Raw genomic sequence first — 21,795 nt, forward strand, 5'->3', positions numbered from 1 at the left:
ATTAAGGAAATTAGCACCAGGTGCCAGATTAACACCAATAACTTGGAGGTATCTGTAAGTGTTTTCTAATTTTGATCACAGTTGTTTTTCAAAAATCTAAAGTTTTTTTTAAATGTGCTTCAGAATACAATTAATTTACTGTTATACAAATCTTAATATATATATATATATATATATATATATATATATACATTTTTATAATTATTGCTTGTTTGGCTGAACATAAAAATATAAATATGATTTATGACATTACTTAAATGTAGCATACCTTGTCTCTGTAGTCCAAACGGGCCATAGTCTCTACCTTGTATAAAGCCTTGAAACAAGTATGTGTTTCCTTCATGGTCAGCAGAGACCTCGAGGAGAACAACAACACAGAGATGAACATCAAGTTCTCTCAAATTCTGAAAAGAGCAGATGTTCTGTGCAATGCTACAGGATATTGCTCTCTGAATACATGTTTTCTTTTACTGCAAAGTTTAAAAATAGCCAGAGATGTGTTTTTTGAACTAATACGACAGGGCACTATTGCACCTGAGAACAAATCTATGTTCTTTTACTACTTGGAGAACTAAAGTTTCCAGCTTAAACACAGTATATTCAACCCATCAAAATGGTACAAAAATTGCACTGTTTTTTTTAGTAATAAGAACAAAACCTGGCGGTTGAGCAAGACCATGAACCATGCAGCTTGTTGTTAGTTAGAAACTCTAAATTGCATTCTAGTCCACTTACAAAGCCGTCCATGATTAAGGTCTCCTCAGTGATCTTGCTATAGGTGCTCTTCACCAGAGCTCTCATGTGATACAGCCGCAGCGTCAGACGAGCGTCTCGACTCTTGTAAACACCTGCGTTCAGACCACAAAACATTAAACATATCTTGTGTTGCATTCACTTCATTGAGTACACCTGCTCATTAATGCAAATGTACTGGGATTAAAATTTACAATAACAAAATTCAACTGATACGTGGTCACAGGTGTGTAAATATTGGCTACTTTAAAACAGCTTTGAATGCGGCTCATCTAATTAGAGGTCTGAACTGTCCGCTTTATAATATTAGTTTCGCAGTTTTGTCTTTTGCTTTCAGCTCAAGTGTTTCATAACATGAAGATTTTGCATTGATGTCAGATTTATTCATTTGTTATGAATAATCTAATATTTTGGTTTGTGTCCAGGTTCCAAATAAAAAGAGAAAACAATTTTTTTTATATTTTTAATTCACTGAATCATCCAAAACAGTGATTACCACATGGTTATTAAATATATATAAACAGTTTTTTATGCATACATTTTTTTCCAAGGATAGTCTAAGTAAGATTTTTGTTTTTTTAAAGAAATAAATATTTTTATTCAGCAAGGACACATAAAATTGATCAAATTGAAGTGGCAGTTAAGACATTTATGTCACAAAATATTTATATTTCAAATACATTCTGTTCTTTTGAACTTTCTATTTATCAAAGAATCCTAAAAAAAGGCATCTCAGTTTCCAAAAAAAAAAAATTGTTTTTTTTCAACATTTAAAATAATATTAAATGTTTATTGAGCAGCAAATCAGCATATTAGAATGATTTCTGAAGGATCATGTGACACTGAAGACTGGAGTAATGATGCTGAAAATTCAGCTTTGCATCACACGAATGAATTATATTTTAATATATATTAAAATAAATTTTTTTAAAAATATTTATTTTTTTACTTATTTTTGATCAAATAAATGCAGCCTTGGTGAGCATGAGAGACTTTCAAAAACATTAAAATATATATACTAAATATATATAAACATAATAAATATACTAAAATGTGTTTGAAATACATTTATTTTATATGAAGTATACTACAAATACATTTACATATTTATGCACTTAATAAAAATACCCTGCAATTTTACTTTTGGTATACTAAAATGGTATACTTAAAAGTCTGCTAAATTGGAAGAACTAATCTTGTACTTAATGCACTTTAATTGTGCAGAAGTAGTGCTGAGGTCCAGATAAATATACTGAAGTATATTTGATTGTGCTAAAGTGGAACTATTACAAGTATAGGTACATTTTAAATATCTGATAATATAAAGACTGATATTATTCAAAGATCATACAATCCTCATCAATAGTGACATTAAAACACATTTTAGACTTAATATTAAGAATATTCTCCAAATAAAGTTCAATTATATTTTTTATATCAGTAAATCTCAAATGATATATCAGGAAATATCTTGACAGATTTTAACTATACTTAGTATGAAATAAATGTTTAACATATAACACATAACATATTTTAAATGTGTTACTTTTTTACTAGGGCAAACCCAAACTTTTGAACAGCTGTCAGTACGATGATGGTGTACTTCAAAAAGTTTTGGTTATACTACTCTTTTTTAAATGCATATTTACTCTTCCATATACTTGTGAATATAGTGGCTCTTGCAGTCTTTAAACAGGACATCGGATGCCCATTTTTCACAAGCTGGTATGATTCTTCATGAAATGTCTGTAACATACTTTGGTTAAAATTCCTCAATGGAAACTGTTCACAGCGACCTGTTTCGGTGCATGTCTCTTTAAATGACAATGAGCTACTAGCTCACCCCACCCCTCTCTTCCATGGAGCATGTCGACACAAGATGCATGGATTGCTGCCTTGGACTCTGTATATGGCTCGGAGGTGGTCTTATTCAAATAGCTAGGTATCTATGTAGAAAATGGCTGCAGATTGAAACGGCTGGCTGGATGACACAGTTTCAGACTCAGACAGCCCACAACAAACTGACTGCGTGTTTTCTTTTCAGCTTCTCTGAGCTGGCAAACACGCCAGAAATCTAACTGAATAAAAAAAAAAAAATAAATCCGATGTCCCCTTTAAGAAAAACTGAGCACTAAAGGCACATCTTGTACAAACAGTAATTGACATTTTTCCCAAAACTCCTGAGATGAGCTGTTCTGTCTAACAGGTGAGCTTACACAGAGCAGAGGTTTGCTTACAGCAGGTTAATGCACTGCTAGAAATGTTTATGACATGAGCTGTACTGTGCGGCGCTGCCATTATGGCTTCTTACCTGACAACAGCAGTTCTGAGTGCCTGTTAGTTAAAGTCACATTGACTTTCCCCGTAGTCGCGTTAAAGCTAGTGATTGTCAAAGTCATTGGCTGTTTCACTCCTTTATACTCAAACGAACCTTTCCACACGTACGTGGGCGTGAACACGTCGTCAGGAACTGCAACGAGAAGATTTAATGTAGCAGAAGAGGTTAAGAAGCCATTTACACTGTGCGTTAGGTGCAATTAACACCTCGAACTCTTTTCGGAGGATCTGACTGTGAATGACCTCAGAGCAGAAATGATAGCGAGCTCATTCTCTGCTTTAACAGTGACATCAACAATGTTAATAAAGCAATATGCTGTACTAGAGACTCTAAAACTGTGATCCAAGTTGTAAAAAACTTGCTACATAAAGTTACTTCATGCTGTAATCATACTTGCTACAGTTAAATAATGAACTATATTATATAAGAATTTACAACAACAATATATGTGGATTTATAAATATATAATCAGATTTGTGTCATTATTTCTTGTTTAGCATAATAAATATCATTTTGAAATTATTAAATGTAGTATACATTGTCTCTGTAGTGCAAATGGCACTAATAATGAGCTACTAGCTCACCCCACCCCTCTCTTCCATGGAGCATGTCGACACAAGATGCATGGATTGCTGCCTTGGACTCTGTATATGGCTCGGAGGTGGTCTTATTCAAATAGCTAGGTATCTATGTAGAAAATGGCTGCAGATTGAAACGGCTGGCTGGATGACACAGTTTCAGACTCAGACAGCCCACAACAAACTGACTGCGTGTTTTCTTTTCAGCTTCTCTGAGCTGGCAAACACGCCAGAAATCTAACTGAATAAAAAAAAAAAAATAAATCCGATGTCCCCTTTAAGAAAAACTGAGCACTAAAGGCACATCTTGTACAAACAGTAATTGACATTTTTCCCAAAACTCCTGAGATGAGCTGTTCTGTCTAACAGGTGAGCTTACACAGAGCAGAGGTTTGCTTACAGCAGGTTAATGCACTGCTAGAAATGTTTATGACATGAGCTGTACTGTGCGGCGCTGCCATTATGGCTTCTTACCTGACAACAGCAGTTCTGAGTGCCTGTTAGTTAAAGTCACATTGACTTTCCCCGTAGTCGCGTTAAAGCTAGTGATTGTCAAAGTCATTGGCTGTTTCACTCCTTTATACTCAAACGAACCTTTCCACACGTACGTGGGCGTGAACACGTCGTCAGGAACTGCAACGAGAAGATTTAATGTAGCAGAAGAGGTTAAGAAGCCATTTACACTGTGCGTTAGGTGCAATTAACACCTCGAACTCTTTTCGGAGGATCTGACTGTGAATGACCTCAGAGCAGAAATGATAGCGAGCTCATTCTCTGCTTTAACAGTGACATCAACAATGTTAATAAAGCAATATGCTGTACTAGAGACTCTAAAACTGTGATCCAAGTTGTAAAAAACTTGCTACATAAAGTTACTTCATGCTGTAATCATACTTGCTACAGTTAAATAATGAACTATATTATATAAGAATTTACAACAACAATATATGTGGATTTATAAATATATAATCAGATTTGTGTCATTATTTCTTGTTTAGCATAATAAATATCATTTTGAAATTATTAAATGTAGTATACATTGTCTCTGTAGTGCAAATGGCACTAGTCTCTCCCTTGCATATGGAATTAGGTGATTTTTAAAGTTTTAATCCAATAGATGATTACCACCCAGTTATTATATATATATATATATATATATATATATATACATATATTGTGATTACCATGACATAAAATCATTCATACTGCGATCTGATAAATATGTATGTATTCATTTATGATCATACCACTCAGTTATTAAATATATATATAATTTTTTGCTGACTTTCCAGTAAAGATAACTATTGTTATACCTTTACCATGATTTAAAATCACTCATACTGTGATCTGATAAATATTTATTCATGGTCATATTTTGTTTATTATTGTTGTTTCAGTTTTATAAAAGCAGTCAGCCACATGTGATTGTATGTTGCAGTGATTTAGTTATGCATTATGCCTAAGAGCATCATTTATCAGTGGTAAAAAAAAATGTTAGTCACGATGCAAAGCTCCCTTAATCCTATAAATGTATAAAAATCACCACAATTCACTGGCCTAACTATAGGCTGTTTACAGTTACTGCATTCATATAGAACTGAACTGATGCGTGTACATCACCTAGTTTACAATAACTTCAAATGTTAATTTGATATAATTTTATAAAAATAAATGAAAGGTATTGGAAGTGTTTTTCTATCTGTCCTTTTGCCAAACACCCGCCTTTGTCAATCAAACTAATGTCAGTAAACCCAAAATGATTGACAGGCAGAGAATGCTTCTGATTGGCACACGTTAGTCCCAAACAAACTGCTTTTCTTTAAAAGGATAGTTCACCCAGAAATGAACATTTTGTCATCATTTACTCACAATCCACTTGTTCTAAACCTGTATGAAAGAAGATATTTTGAAGAATGCTGGTAACCAAACAGTTGACAGTCGGTAGCCCCTGACTTTCATAGTATTTTTTCCCCCCATACTATGGAAGTCAATGGCTACCATCAACTGTTTGGCTACACACATTCTTCAAAATGTCTTCTTTTGTGCTCAACAGCTGAAAGAAAGTCATACAGGTTTAAAACAACCGATTTAAATGATGGTTGAAATTATAACAGACATTTTGAGTAAACTATCCCTTTAATACACAATAATGGAAATAGACATGTGCAAGCAGTGATTATTATTCATTTTACATTATTTTTACAGCATTGTGAGACTCACCGTTGACTTTGGGACTCAATGTTCCTTGAACAGGCGTTATGACTTTTTCAGTTGTTTTCGAGCCAGCTGAAAGAAAAATGCATATCACTGCAACAACGAGTCACTGCATCTGAAATGGGTTTAAGAAAATCATTTCACACACAACTTCCCACATCATGCAAAGGAAACGGCATCAGTCGGTTTCTGCCTCGACAAGACAAAAGAAACGGAAGAAAAGTTGCAGGCCACAAAGTTCAGGCGGAAAACACACATCTGAATTCTGCACTGTGTGCTGTATTGATGGTGTGTTAGACTGCTTACCTCTACAAACGGGCACTTTCCCAGTCCAGGATCCATCCGGCCGGCACGCGCGGTGCTCCGAGCCCCCGGTGAGTATGAAACCAGGCTGGCAGGAATAGAGCAGCGTGTAGCCAAAGGAGGGCAGGTCCATGCCCAGCACGTTGGCATGCGGCGGGGTCTTTGGTTGCTTACAGGAGTGGGCTGCATTAGGAGATATGTCAAGCAGTAAGCTCTAATGTTCTGATGCATGGGGAAATCTCATGAAAAACGTATCCACTTCATTTTTCATCCCAAAAAGGAAAAAAAATCTAATATACTATAGCAAGTACTGTAATACAGTTTTTTTGTCTATAATTATATTCATTTTTAAACATTTTAAATAATTTAATATATTTTTAAATATATTATTATATACAATAAAATAAATAAATAAAATGTTATAATGTTTAGAATAATTAATAAAAAAAAAAAAAAATCCATTTGTATACTAATTAGTTTTTTTCTGTTTTGTTTTTAGAAAAAAAAAACATTTTCAAATTTTTAGGATGATTAGACAAAATGTATACAAATATATATATATATATATATATATATATAATGAATATTGTGATACTATTGTGATAATGTAATATAATGTATGCATTACAATAATTAGAATAATTAATAAAAATCAGAATTAGTTCATAATAGGCTTAAAAAATTGGCTTAAAATTCATTAAGCAGAATACAGAATACAATTGATTTTTGGAAGAAATATGACAGACAAGTTTTGTGAGACTCACACAGTAACACTTACTAGAGCTGCTCATAATAAATGCAACAGAGCTTGTCCATTCACGTGATGTACTGCATGTCTGGTAAAGCAATATTTTTAATTTTCACATGGAATGACATGAATATGGAAAAAGAAGACTCCTGGAGGGTGAAATCAAAGTTGTACCATGACATGCAAAATGGATGACTTGCCAAGAAAACAAGAAAACAAAATAACAGACATCTGGAAAAGATGAAGTACAATGCACACACACACAAATCCCCCCCAAAAAAAAAGTCCAAGTAGGCATCTGTTGTGGAGGTTAAGCGAGAGGGACTCACGGACACATTCTGGTTGAGTGCCACTCCAGGTCAAATCTTGCTGGCACGTCAGTGTGGTGGAGCCCAGTATCAAGTGACCCGTCTGACAGTGGAACTTCACTGTGCTGCCCACCTGAGGCACAGAGATAAGCCTGTCAGTGCACCCACACATTTAAAACAAACACACACACAACTCTAAATCTCTCCTCTCACTCAAACACACTGCTGCTGAAAATATAGTAGATATCAGGACTGTTCAAGATTCAGGATTTAAGAATCGTCTCCTGTTCAACTCATACAGTAAGTATGATGACGATGTGATGAGTTTGAACTGAACTACAGTAGCAAAGGTAAAGACCATAAGATTAGGAGTAAGTAGGCTAATAATTCCAGATATAATGGCTACAGAATAATAGCCACTTTTTATTAAAATCAGCTAAAAAGAAAAGTCAGCACCATTCAAAAATTTGGGGTCAGTAAGATATTTATTTATTTATTATACTTATTTATATAACAAAGACTCTTATCCTCAACAAGGCTGCATTTATTCGATCAAAAAAACAATAAAACAGCAGCATTGTGAAATATTATTACCATTTAAAATATTTGAAAATATGTTTAAATGTAATTTATTCCTGTGATGCAGAGCTGAATCAGTGTCACATGATCCTTCAGAAATCATTCTAATACTTTTTTTAAAAAACGTGATACATTTTATTTAAGGATTCTTTGATAAACAGAAATTTAATTAGAACATGATTTATTTGAAATAGAAATATTTTGTAACATTATAAAAATTACTGTCACTTTTAATTAATTTAATGCATCCTTGCGGAATAAAATTATAAATTTCTTAAAAAAAAAAAAACTTACTGACCCCAAACTTTTAAATGAGAGTGCATTTAATATAATAAAACATAATAGAATATAATAGAACATCATAGTATATAATAGAATATAAAAAAATAACAGAATAAAATTGAATAAAAATTAAATAGAGAACTAAAAGTATAATATATATATATATAAAATAATTAAAATAAATTACTAACACTGCAAACCAATAATCAACTAATACTAATTTTACTAAGTGTGTTTTTTAAGCACATTCTGCATTCTGTTTTGAAGCTCAATTCAAATTAAAGAATTAAATAACAAATCAAAAAGCATTCTCTCATTTCAGTTCTGAATGCCGCACACTCTCCTCACATTTACTATACCTGAGGACCCGTGTATACTTTAGTCTTACTTATTTCAGTTTTTTTTTGTTTGTTTTGTTTTTTTATGTGTTGCGAGGAAAACCAGCCTTCATGTCAAGGAAGTCCTGTATAAACAGCAGAGATAATTCTCAGAGTTATAGCCGAACACGCAAATGTTGAGGAGGGGAAGCGGAGTCTGTGAGTCCTGCTGAGATGAAAGGCTCACAACACTGGAACATGAGATTTCATTACACCACACACTTCTGAAGGAATCGGTGACAACAGCAGCCTGACTGACACAAACAAGACGCGGAGAGCCCTGTGTTCACAGAGAGCCAGCCGAGAGGACCGGCTTTTATTTTGCCTTTCAAAGAGCTCATTCCTCAAGACGTGAGTGATCCAAAGCAAACTCAGCAGCCAAACGCTTTTCATATTAGACCTTTCGACCACAGATGCTGGCGGTAACGGCCGTCTTTTTGAGATTATTGCCATTGGCAGTGCATGACTGACGGCTCCAAAATCTATTCCATAATTTTGGCAATGGATAATGCATATTTGTTGTTGTCATTCATATTTTGTATTAATATTGTGTACAATTACCATCCAATTGATTTCAGCGATTTTATTTTATTTGTTAAAATTAAGATCAGAAACCTACTCTATGCAAATATACAATAAATATGACAGATATAAATATGGTGACAGTTTAAATAACTTTCAATAACTTTCTAAGCAATCCATTCAAAGTCCCTTTTTACCTCCATGGGAAAATACCTGGACTTCTGCAATGCATCTAAAACTTCTGCAATGCATCTAAAACAATGTTTTGAAGAATGTCACTATAATAATAATAATAATAATAATAATAATAATAATAATGAAAATAATTTGTGCTATTTCCATAATAAATTCTGGTAATGCTATTTTGTGGATAAAATAAAATAAAAGAAATTGATAAATTGATAATAGTTTCACAATGTTTTGTGGCTGTAATGAAAAAAAAAAACATTTTTAGCAACAATAACCAATGCAACAAGGTTATTGTTGAATAACCAGAGAATAATACAGAGAATGTTTGTGGTTGTAATAAAATAAAGCAAAATAAATTAAAATAAAATAAAATAATAAAACAAAGCAAAGTAAAATGAAATAAAATTAAATACAATACAAATTTTAGCATCACTTGTGCCAGTACTGAGAATGTTTTGTATGTGTTTGTAACAAAACAAAACACAACACAACACAACACAACACAACACAACACAACACAACACAACACAACACAACACAACACAACACAACACAACACAAAACAAAATAAAATAAAATAAGCAACACTTGTGCCAGTGCAGATACTTTTTTTGTGGTTGAAAAAAAAAATATTTTTACACATTTTTTTTTTTTTAACCAACATTCGTGCCAATACAAAGTATTGAATTCTCATACATGTCAGTCACTCTGCTGTCTTGATATCAGCATTGGTTATTGAAAAATCCAATTGAGTCGACCAATTCTACCGCTGATCTGATATTATGGCGGGCAAAGTTGGCAATGGATGTCATATTAAATGCCCAATTCATTTTTAATTTCTCTTGCCCCTCTGAGGAAGAAACAGTGGAGTCTGAAGAGGCATTAAAGCACCGGCAGAGGCATTCGGGCAGATATAGTGAGTGTTTGAAGAGTAAACTCTCCCCAGATAATAAGAGCTGATGGCGGCGGACAGTCGCACATCCTGAAACTACCACGGGCACTTCAAACAGCATTTGACTGAATCAACTTGACAATAAATCAGTTGTGCTTATAAAGACAATACCTCGCCAGAGACCCGCGTTGACACGTACTCAAATGAAGGGTCTCTCTGAAACGTTTCTCTGATGTGGCATTAACGCCTTCGGATCATACTGTCACTGGGCAAGCGAATCTCCTTTTGTCTCAGCAATGATTGAAAATATGATTTTCAATTCTTAATAAGCACATCAAAAGTCCCATTGTGCCATTTGAAAAGGCCGATTTTGCACTTGAAGATAAAAGTGGGCTACAACTGACAGAAATGGGCCTTTTGAACTGCCTTATACATATTCTCCTCATAATGGCTTTGATACGAGAGTTCTAGATAGTCCGAGAGCATCACTCGCAGCTCAATTCCTTCTTGGAAAATATGATTTTTAATTCTTAATAAGCACATCAAAAGTCCCATTGTGCCATTTGAAAAGGCCGTTTTTGCACTTGAAGATAAAAGTGGGCTACAACTGACAGAAATGGGCCTTTTGAACTGCCTTATACTTATTCTCCTCATAATGGCTTTGATACGAGAGTTCTAGATAGTCCGAGAGCATCACTCGCAGCTCAATTCCTTCTTACCTTAAAGCCCAGACTGCTGTTCAGAGAGCCGTACTCCGGAGTGCCGGGATTTTCGCACGTTGTCCGAGTCGGTTCTGCGGTAAAAGTAGAATGACACCATCATTATCAGCTCCTCCATTGTTATCTTTATAACTGGATTAGGAAAAGCAGACGCAGTCACTGATGTAATGGCAGTGACCCGTAGTAGCAGGTCATAATGTTCACATTTTCATCGTAGATCAAAGCTGGAGTGGATATTATGGTCATTACTGGTTTGGCAGTGTTCGCTGATGAGGTTAAAATATTCTTTTGAGAACAGAAGATGGTGTACCTATGCAGCGCGGCTGCGTACCGCTCCACGTGCCGTCTGCTTGACAGGTGCGTGTCGAGGAGCCCACCAGCACATAGGGGGCACTGCAGCTGTACGTGACCTCGGCTTTGAAGATGAAGCTCTGACCTTCTCGTCTGACGCGCGGAGGTAACCCGGGGTCACCGCAGAACTTGGCTGTAAAGGTAGTTCACGTGAAATTTGCCATTAGCAGCCCATTTGATTTACATACATCGACTTTTCTGAGTGAAATATGTCATTTAATTAGAGAAAAGGTTGATTTTATTAACTGGAATCTCACTGCAAAGGTTTTAGTTGTCTCTACCAGGGTTATTATTGCTCACTTTAAAACTCATTCTTTTAAATTGAAATACAATAAAATAATAAAATATAAAAAAAAATAATAATAAATAAAACATTCAATGAAAACATGAGAAAAAAATTAAAATACATTTATGCTAAATAAAATACAAATTAAATTAAATGAAAATATTAGATTAAAAATGTAAACTAAATGAAAATGAGAAATGTTGCCTTGGCAACTAACTAAAATAAGTTTAAGTTGAAGCACTCACTGCAAATGTTCTAGTTGTCTCTACTATTATTGCTAAATTAAATAAAAAAAAATATTTATTTAAATAAAATAAAATAGTTCTGCCAGTATTGAGAATGTTTTGCAAAATAAAAATAAAAATAAAATATTATTTTTGCCATAAAAATGTTGTGTGATCATAATAAAATAAAAATAAAATAAACTTTTTTTAAGCAACACTTATGTTAGCAACCAGTACTGAGGATGTTTTGTGGTTGTAATAGAATAAAGTAAAATTAAATTAAATTAATTAAATTAATTACAAATGTTATCAACACTTGTGCCAGGAAACATGATCAATATTGATTTAATTTGAACTTTAATAAGCCATTTTTTATTAAATGCATCTAACAAGCATTTGCTAACCAGGATTGTGTTTCTGATTATTTCTTCTCACTAAATGTTTTGCTTCTGAAACCTACAAGCCTGATCCCATCACAGCCCCTGGCAAGGAAAATCCGGTGTGATAACCTTGTTTTCTGAATGATTTATCTGCGAGTAACCCGACCTGAGCCTCAAAACAAACAAAAAAAAAATACATGCCGGTTCGAATTCAGCACACAGTCAGTTATTAACCAGGCAGGTCTTAAGTTCTGGAGGAAATCTCTGCGTATGATTTGAAAAACATTTTGAGCTCAAAAACATTTCCCAGTGCATTTTCTTGTACATACACACCCATACATACAAATGACACTGTCATTATTCAGCTGCAATACACTATAAATCGAATGTAAACAGCTAGACAGTAATTGGCAGACTTCAGTTTCACCATTCAAAAGAACGGAAAACAGCTTTGAGAGCGCGTAAGACTGACAGACCCAAAATTAAACCTATTTCCACAGTTGATATGTCATGATTTCAGCAGGGCAAAAGCGTTTGACATAAAAATAGCAGCAAAGCTCTGCAGGCTACATGGTATTTAAAGATCAGAATTCGAGAGGCGAATTTTCGTGCCCCACGAGTGCAGAGGTTGGCTCACCTGAATGTAAAACGGAGTAATTATCCCTCTTTAAAAATGAAGCTGAAGGCCGAAGGGGGCACGGCGGCTGACGCTCTGTGATGAATAATTCACAGGGTGGGATGAGAAAGCCTAAGCCCACCGGCTCTGAGTGTGGACTCTGTCCACTGCAGCTGAGCGCTTAATCAAATGCAGCAGATTGCATTGCACAGCATCTGTACGGCGACGTTTAATGCACGTCAACTCCGATGGCCGTCAGCCGCCGGTGCGGTTAAACGGCTCTAAAGCAGTTTTAAACGGCAGATCAGTCAGTCTGTGGCCACGGGGATCAGGCTTTCTTGGCAGTGCTTTGACACAAAGTCTTTGCAGTCTGCTGTGATAAAACAAGATCGCCCTGTGGCATTTTCCACAAGATACCTGAAGGAGAACTAGCAAGGTATCTGCCCTTCACAAGCGTTATCCACATCCAAATACGTGATTTTGATCATTAATACTCACTTATTTCCAAATACCGTGAGCTTTTGGACACTAATTACACTTAAAAATGTCTGCATGTCATTGCATTATTGAGAATGTTTTTTGTATTTTTTCGTAATGAAATTAAATACAAATGAAATTAAATAAAATAATAAATCTAAGTACAACAAACAAACAAATCAATTAATAATACTCAACTCAACATTATTTCTAAAGCACTTTCAAAACCACAGAGCAGACCAAAGTGTTGTACAAAAGAAGATAAAATATAAATGAACATAAAATCAATAAAGACAAAAACTTGTTCCAGTACTGAGATTCTTTTGTGTTTGTAATAAAATAAAAATAAATAAATAAAAATACAATTTTAGCAACCAGTACTGAGAATGTTTTGTGTTTGTTATAAATTTGTTATATTGTTATAAAATAATATAAAGAAAACTAAATTAAATTAAAATAATATTTTTTAAAAATAGCAACATTTGAGCCAGTACTGAGAATGTAATAAAACAGAGATAAAATACAATAAAATAAAATAAAATAAAAATCTTTGAGCAACACCAATACTGAGTATATTTTGTGTTGAAATTGACTGTATCATACACATCTGTCACTCTGCTGTCTTGATATCAGCATTGGTTATTAAAAAATGCAATTCAGCTGCCGATCTGTTATTATTGGGGACAAAGTTGGCAATGGATGTCATACATAATAAAATATTAAAGCAAATACGATTTATTTTAAAGAAAAATATAACAAACGCATAAACTCTGCGGACCCGGATACGGGTCCAAAATGACGTTAAAAATGTTTATGCTTCACTTACATAACCTTCCTTATATGGTATCAGCCCATATATGGGTTCATTTGAAAGCTTGGAGTGTCTTCTTTACAAAGAATACCATTCCTTTTGGTTTTTATATTCATAAAGCAGTAAAATTAAGCTTATTTAGGCGAAAATACCAAAAAACGCGCCGAGCTTATTAACACACATGCATACTGATTTAATGCATTTTGTACTTTGTGACCAGGTGTATTCTTTGCATATAAAGTGTGACAGGCCAGTGATGGATAACGATGCAATTATGCACAACACATAAACACTTACTAGCATTATATATTCCACATGCAACGGCAGGTCTAGCAGGCCAAATGTGGCACCGCGACAATAGAATCTGTGATGTTTTTACAGTGCACGCAGACCATTCTCATCTGACTGCTGGATTTTTTTCTTTCTTTCACAGAATACAATTATTTCAACAGCTCTAGGCTAGAGCAAGTTATGCATAATAATCAGAACTGGAGAACCCAGTCAGGCCCCGTGTCAGAAAAATAGTTCCTTGCTGAATAATACAATGCTTTGGAGAAGCAACAAACAGCACACAACAAAAAGCAAATCTGAATTTCACACTGCAGCTCGGTGCAGATGGGCAAACGTACATCGCTGCACTGGTATTCACAGTGTGCTAACCACGTTAACCTGATTAAATATAGCCATTAAGTCTTCTGATGAGCAGATTCCATGCTTTAATATTCAGCACTTTCCATGAATACAGTACACTTTGGTGTTACAAAATGTATTGTTGCGCATTAGAGGTGCAAATACAACATTCTTTGGTTGCTGTTGCATACTGTATGTAAGATAAAGTATAAAATTAACCAAGCACAAGTATTTTGGGAAGACTTTTTACTTAAAGTTTACCAAAAAAAAACCCCAAAAAACTTTTGCATATTATGCCAGTCAAAAGATTAGAATCTTTTGAATATTTTTTAAGATTTTTCTCTTATGCTGACCAAAGTTACATTTATTTGATCAAAAATACAAAACAAAAACAAAAAAACTGTAATATTGTGAAATATTATTATAATTTCAAATAAATGTTTTCTATTTGAATATATTTTAATTTTTAATTATATAAAATAATTGTATATAATTATATAACTGTATAAAATGTAAATAAATTAATAAAAAAATCTAACAAATATTTTCTGTAATTTAAGGAATACGTTTATGTATACATACAAACCAACATTTTGTCACTAAATAATAATAATAATAAATAAAATACATAAAATATGCATTTAAATATTTATAAATAATAAAATAAATGTTTAAATAAATAAATAAATAAATATATAACACAAATCGGGGTTTTAAATTTGTCCCAAAAATTATAAGCTCTTAATTAAAATGAATAATATCAATAATATCTAATATTTACTTTGACCACCTAACTAAATAAAATAATAGTAAAATGTTTATTGAAATATTTATAAATACTAAAATAAATGTTTAAGGCAGAAAAACACACACACACATACACACACACGTCCCAAAAATTATAAGCCCTTAAAATAAATATTTACTTTGACCACCTTAGATCAATTACCAACATTATGTACCTCGTTTCACTAATCATTTATTGAAAACTAAGGAAAAAAAAGTTTCAGTTCTTATTTTATACCCTATTCATGGAAAATGCCACGCGGTGTTGAGCTGGATCTACGAGATGAGGCTTTAATTTCTGAGCTGCCATTTGTCTATGATCTGTGTGCTTCGAAGCGTGCATTAGCACGGCTCTAATCTTGTAGTGCTGGGAGAGTCCTGAAAGAATGAATTACGATTTATGCCATATCAGCACTAAAAAGTGACAATCTTGAATTTCTACCACCTTATCTACGGCTTGTGCACAGGGCACGTTTCAACACCGTCTTAAAGGTTGCTGCTGACTGGCAAACGCAGACACGGTATTGTATGGGAATGAAACACACCAGTTTAGAGGGGACCCAGCTGGAAAAACATTACTGTCTGACAAAGAATTCATTCATGAGAAAAATCCTGCCTTCCAAAAGTACATTGGAAAAGTTTGTGGCTGTTAATGAGGAAGAAATTAATGAGTTGTTTACTTTAAAATAGCATGTTTGCTAGAATTCGACCAAAACTTTATAAAACTGGGATTAAGCAAGAGCCTTGTGCTGCATGCCATTTATTGTTTGTCTCCATTGCGAATGTAATGAAAGCATCAGTGTATGGATATCTGCCATCTGAATGGTGAGAAATGCCGTCAAAACTTCAAAAGTCGTCAGAAAATTAAATGCTAATTACACTCTCCCCCAGCTGACACTGTTCTGTTCAGGAGGAGATTGCTTTTCTTTATGGATCATAGAGGATTGTTGGCTATGGATGATGAAAGCAAGCCTGTTTACATTTATGAACGACAGGATTGTGCAAAAAGCTCTCACAAATAAAAGCTGATAAGCGTGCTGGTATCAGTGTTATTCAGCGTGTACCTTTGTGCTGGTAAAAATGCTTCTTTTCATCTCATTTCATACCTCATTTGCATCTGACTTGCAAAATTGTTGAACACCATTCAAAATATTTCAGATTCTTGACTCTTGCCAATTCCCACTGCAAATTAGTTTTATACAAATATAGTTTTAGACATATGTCGTTAAAATAAACAACAGAGCTGACAAGATTGACATTATTTGAGAGCTGAGACTTTGTTTCCTATCAGAAGTAACAAAGGGCAAAGCTCTTTGTGATTATTGGATAGGATGCGAGCTACAAATAATGTTAAGTGTAGGAAAACCATGGACCTGGCAACCCTGAACTACAGGTCAAATAAAAACTATGTCAACTGCACTATTTTTTTTTGTGAATTAGATTGTTAATGCATTACTATTGTGTTAACTTTGACAGTTCTATATTGAGACATTGGAGGTCTGACACTTTTTTACGTGCGCTTTTTCATGACAGGATATATGTGTGTGTAAAAATCCACCAGAAATAGTAACGCATGCTTGTCATTCATAGTACTACTTCATTTGACATACTACAATTTGGAATGCACTTGTCTTACTTTTTTAGGATGAATGGTAGATGAAATGGGACTGTGCATTTTCACTTCATCAGCATTTGCATTTATTTCATATGCATCATAATATCTGGATATATATTTATGTGACAGCTCTCTGTTCTCGCTCATAATATCAAGATCTCGCTGTAAGCAAAAAGTTTTTGCATCAGTATGCATAAAATGTCCCTATCACCTGACAGATATCACTGAAATAGGTGTCTTGAGAAATCACACCTGTCTCTCTGTGACAGACCTAGACTCCGTAAACAGCTAAAAAATTGTCAAGAGAGTAACTCATGCTTTTTAAGCAGTCAGAACACTAGCCAATCAGAATCGCTCTCTGCACGTTCTGGTTTGCTGACATCAGGTTGGCTAAAATGACTTTGGAGGGCAGAGATTTGGAAAGAGGGAGTATGACTGAAGTTAACAAAACTGCTGAAATCACCTATAGCACATTTGAATGAATATAATCAAAACTGAAAACTAAAACCAAGCATTTTTTATTTTTATGCACTATACCAGTTTCTCACAGGACAACTGAGAATTTAAGTGTGAAACTATGTTTGAAATATAGTACTCAAACAAATTTTGAACATCTAGAGTTTTTACTTTGGTTCTATACAAGGAAAAGTCTATAAAAAAAAATAAAAAAAGCACCATAAAGGTAGTAAATATTACTTGTGCACTATATTTCAAATCTTCTCAAGTCATACAATAGCGTGACATATATCTGGTATTAGTAACAGAAACCGATTCAAATACAGAATAAACAAAAGCCTCTCTGTTAATATATTGCACTATACTGTAGTAAAATTCAAAGTTTACCATGCATGATCTTGGAAATAAGCTTCATGTTTTTAAGTCCGTATGGCATCAGTGTTATTTCTCTGAATAAGTTACGAGGCATGCATTTTATTTCCTGACTGAACAACATCTATTTCAAACTCTTCAAGCCGGTGCAAATTTTACTAGAATTACAGTTTACATAGGAGTTAAGTATTATATGTATATGTTGTTGAACTAATTATTAATTTAACCAATGTTTAAATAATTAACCGCTTCAAAATGCATACTATTAACAAAAATACTGTTAAAACATTTGCAGTTTGCCTCTTCCTCATATTAACTGTCATGTGACTTCAGAAGGCGTCAAATTAAATGTCCAAGTTGTATGGACCACTTCAACGATGCTTTTAGTGTTCTGTTCTCTTTGAAGCTTAACAGAATAAATCAAAAACCGCCTTTACTGCATGGATAAGAGGAGCCCAGATAAGAGAAAGAAAGGTTTAGAACATAATTTTCATTGTATGGGTGTCTATTGCTTTCAGGTAAAAGCATCAGGATACTCACGTAGGCACAGAGGAACCTCTCCGCTCCAGGAGCTGTTGCCGACACATGTGAGGACGGCGGGGAAGGACAGTTCGTATCCCATCAGGCAGCGGTAGCTCACGCTGGTGCCCCACTCGAACACAGAGCCCTCCACCTCACCGTTAGACACGCTAGGCGGAGGAGCGCAGGTCACCCCTGGAAGAGACAAACACATGGAGAGAGATCAGAATTCATTAAGAATGCATGAAAGCACAGCAACAGTGTCATTCATATGCATGTGCTGCCGGTGTTGTTTCACAAGTCGAGTCAATAAAGGAATTATGCAAATTAGGTAATGCCACAAATGCAGTCGCAAAACTGAGGTTGTTTGGTCAATCCGATCTAGATTTGAGATTTATTTTTAATTTTTTTAAAAGGCCTGTTATGCTCACCAACGCTGCATTTATTTGATAAAAAAAAACTGAAATATTGTGAAATATTATTACAATTTCAAATAACTGTTTTCTATGTGAATATATTTTAGCATGTAATTTATTTCTGTGACGCAAAGCATCATTACTCGTCTTCAGTGTCACATGATCCTTCAGAAATCATATGCCGATTTGCTGCTCAAAAAACATTTATTATTAGTATCAATGTTGAAAACAGTTTTTTTTGCTTCATATTGTTGTGGAAAACGTGATACTTTTTTTCAGGATTCTTTGAACATTTTGACCATTGCTGCCCTTGCCACACTCTAGACAACATTAAGCAGTCTATTATAGGGCTTTTGAGCAAAATTTAAACAGTAAAACAAGTATGAAACACAAAACAACTCATGAAACAGCAACAATGTAAAAAGAAACATTCAATGTATCCAACCGAATCTTGGTCCAACCTAATAGTCTTGTACTGAGAAATCTAAAAAAATCTCTTTATTCTATAGCTAACTACAGCCAGAATGTGTGCTAATGTGGTTTCATTTGTTGTTTACTTGTCTATCCAACAGATATTACAAAAAAATTATATAAAAAAAAAATTATATTCACAAACATGCCCTCATTTAAGACGGTTTCCCTAGGCGTTTCTAACTAAAACACAAAACCACCAGACGAAACACACATTTCCACTGAGCACAAGACAGTAATAAATTAACTTAATAAATGTTAATCTAATAAATACTGCACAAAAACAACATCATATTTCATATGCAGGTCACTCAAGCACACATTCATCATGGTGTCTACATTCAGACTCAGTTGTTTCATTTGTTCCCAATGAGCAGGAATTTGATTCATTCATATTAATTTCATTAAACCACCGACTTTAATACCCCCATGTAATAAATTAACATGATGTTTGGATTTTAAAACATTTGAATGTCTATCAAACACTTGAGAGTTCAAATAAATGTTAATTTTGAATCGTCCCACAGTGTTAGTACTTAGTTGCTAGCTGTCCCACATCACACACACAAACGATCTGACTACTATTACTGCTGTCAGGATCACTAGAAAACAAAATAAACTTTAATTTAACACCAACTTTAGTTTTCAGACCAACAATGCCAACCAAAAAAACACTGCAAACTAAATCAAATTCACCATTCACTTTTCATGTCCCGACACATCACAGAAGGAAAAAGCCAACCAAACTTCCTCGTGTAGTGTCAGTGTCAGGCGATATTGAATCCTGATCTGTATTTTGAGGCTTTACTGCCCTCTGGCCAAGCTTTAATATTTTGTAGACTGTCTTAAAAAGCCTATCGCTGAAGAAAGGAAGGTTTTTTTTCTTTAGTTCATCTACCGTGAAGGAATATGTTCCACTTCAACATCATATAATAAAGCACAAACACTATATTCAATACATCATTGGTGATCACTCCAGCGCCTTCAAGTGTTATTTACAAAGGGTGACTAAAACACAGGGTTTTTACAGCACTTTCACTTGTTTTCAAGGGGTTAAGAGGTCTGGAAGAGGCTGGTTAAACACATTAGCTGGAAACTGTAGCGCAGGCATCACCTCAGGGCTGGGAATCATCTTTTGCAACCTGCTTTCATCTCAGCAACTGTTGCATCATCTTTATGTGAACTTTCAGGGCAGACTTCGCTGCCGTTTTGTGTATGGATCGAGTGTTAAATCCATGCACATGTTTATTTACAAATACCCGTTACTGAACATACTAGGACTTCCTGCACTGCGAAATCAACAGAAGTCAGCAAACGTCTGCAGGGCCAATCAAAAGATGTTTTAAATTGCAAATCTCAAATCGAAAAAAGGACGCGGAGGGAGCATATGGAAAACTCGTGAGCTGATATTCTGACAGTGTTTGCAGAGCAGTCGGTAGGGAGCAGCTGGGGTTTGGACGGTGTATGAATAAATTATGAGATGTTTTGGAAAGCAAGTGCCCCAATAAAACCTCTAAAAAGATATGCGGGAGTCACGGCGCTGCTCTGTAAAGATCCTATTGTTCATGTGTAAATCTACCTATGCAAAACTAATAAATTAGACTCAAAGGTCAATTACGTGTCCATTAGTTCATCACATCGAATAGCCATCAGCTTTCATTAAAGGGACAGTTTTTACTTAACTTTTCTAGAGGTTTAGGAAGATTTGTTATTATTCATGGCGTTCCAAACAAGTCTTACAGTCCTTGCGTATTTCTGCTTTTGCTTTTCTAATCGGCAGTCATATTCTATCTTCCTTCCTAATTGTACAAGATAGGGAATCAAACTGATTGTATCAAAAAGTAGTTGGGACACCAACAGTGTCCTTCAATCATGAGTGACAGCACAGAGATCCTGTGAAGTGCTCCTCAGAGGTCTGTAACCCATCAGTAGTTCTCACATGTCTCGTGACACAGTGCAATATTTAAAATTAATCTGGCCAAAGAACTTTTCTTTTATAAATAAATGGTAATTTTTTATAGCCGAGCAGAGCGACAGAAAGATAGAGATGGCAGAAAAAAAACTAAAGAGGAAACCGTCTGCGGAACAATAGAAGGCTTACGATGAGGCAAGAAGTAAGACCCGTGTAAATATCGGATCAGCTTTCCAGCGCTGGAGAGTTATAAATAAATGGTAATTTAAGTGCTGCCTGTGATCAGCGTATAATGTTATCGTTACCCCTTATGACTCCGATGAGGTTTTGTTCCATCCTCCATGCGGTGCCAACTCGCACCGAGCGAAACAACTGGATTCGCGAGACCACGAGATTTGCCTGTCCAATTTGCCTGTTCTTGACTTTCAGTGTTTTTCTTGATTTTTGGGGTTCTACCATGGGTTAGTTGGCTAAATGGTTATGTTATGTCTGGTTTAATTGTGTTTACTGTTGTGTTTATTGCTATGGTCTACTTTGTTGTGCTGTAGCCTAGAGTGGCTCCGGTGGCCGTGTCGGAGCCGTAATGTGCCGCAGAAGTGTGCAGTGTGAAATATTTTACACACAAACACACACATATATAGCAACTTTTAATGCTATTTTTTGTACTATTC

General features: G+C 34.7%; 1 protein-coding gene across 1 annotated transcript in view; it reads right to left on the reverse strand.

Moving 5' to 3' along the window:
• Positions 1–21,795, reverse strand: part of LOC107671459 (CUB and sushi domain-containing protein 3-like) — a 292,685-nt gene that overhangs the window by 5,132 nt on the left and 265,758 nt on the right. The window contains exons 60-68 of the mRNA XM_016464380.1: positions 18,347–18,520; positions 11,113–11,286; positions 10,803–10,876; positions 7,264–7,375; positions 6,190–6,369; positions 5,890–5,955; positions 4,144–4,302; positions 736–848; positions 269–356 (exon numbers count right to left, since the gene is read on the reverse strand). Of these exons, the coding sequence (XP_016319866.1) occupies positions 269–356; positions 736–848; positions 4,144–4,302; positions 5,890–5,955; positions 6,190–6,369; positions 7,264–7,375; positions 10,803–10,876; positions 11,113–11,286; positions 18,347–18,520 (1,140 nt within the window). The remainder of the gene's footprint in view (positions 1–268; positions 357–735; positions 849–4,143; positions 4,303–5,889; positions 5,956–6,189; positions 6,370–7,263; positions 7,376–10,802; positions 10,877–11,112; positions 11,287–18,346; positions 18,521–21,795) is intronic.

The sequence above is a fragment of the Sinocyclocheilus anshuiensis genome, unplaced genomic scaffold (genome assembly GCF_001515605.1).
Source record: "Sinocyclocheilus anshuiensis isolate Anshui unplaced genomic scaffold, SAMN03320099.WGS_v1.1 scaffold552, whole genome shotgun sequence".
Classification (NCBI taxonomy): Eukaryota; Metazoa; Chordata; class Actinopteri; order Cypriniformes; family Cyprinidae; genus Sinocyclocheilus; species Sinocyclocheilus anshuiensis.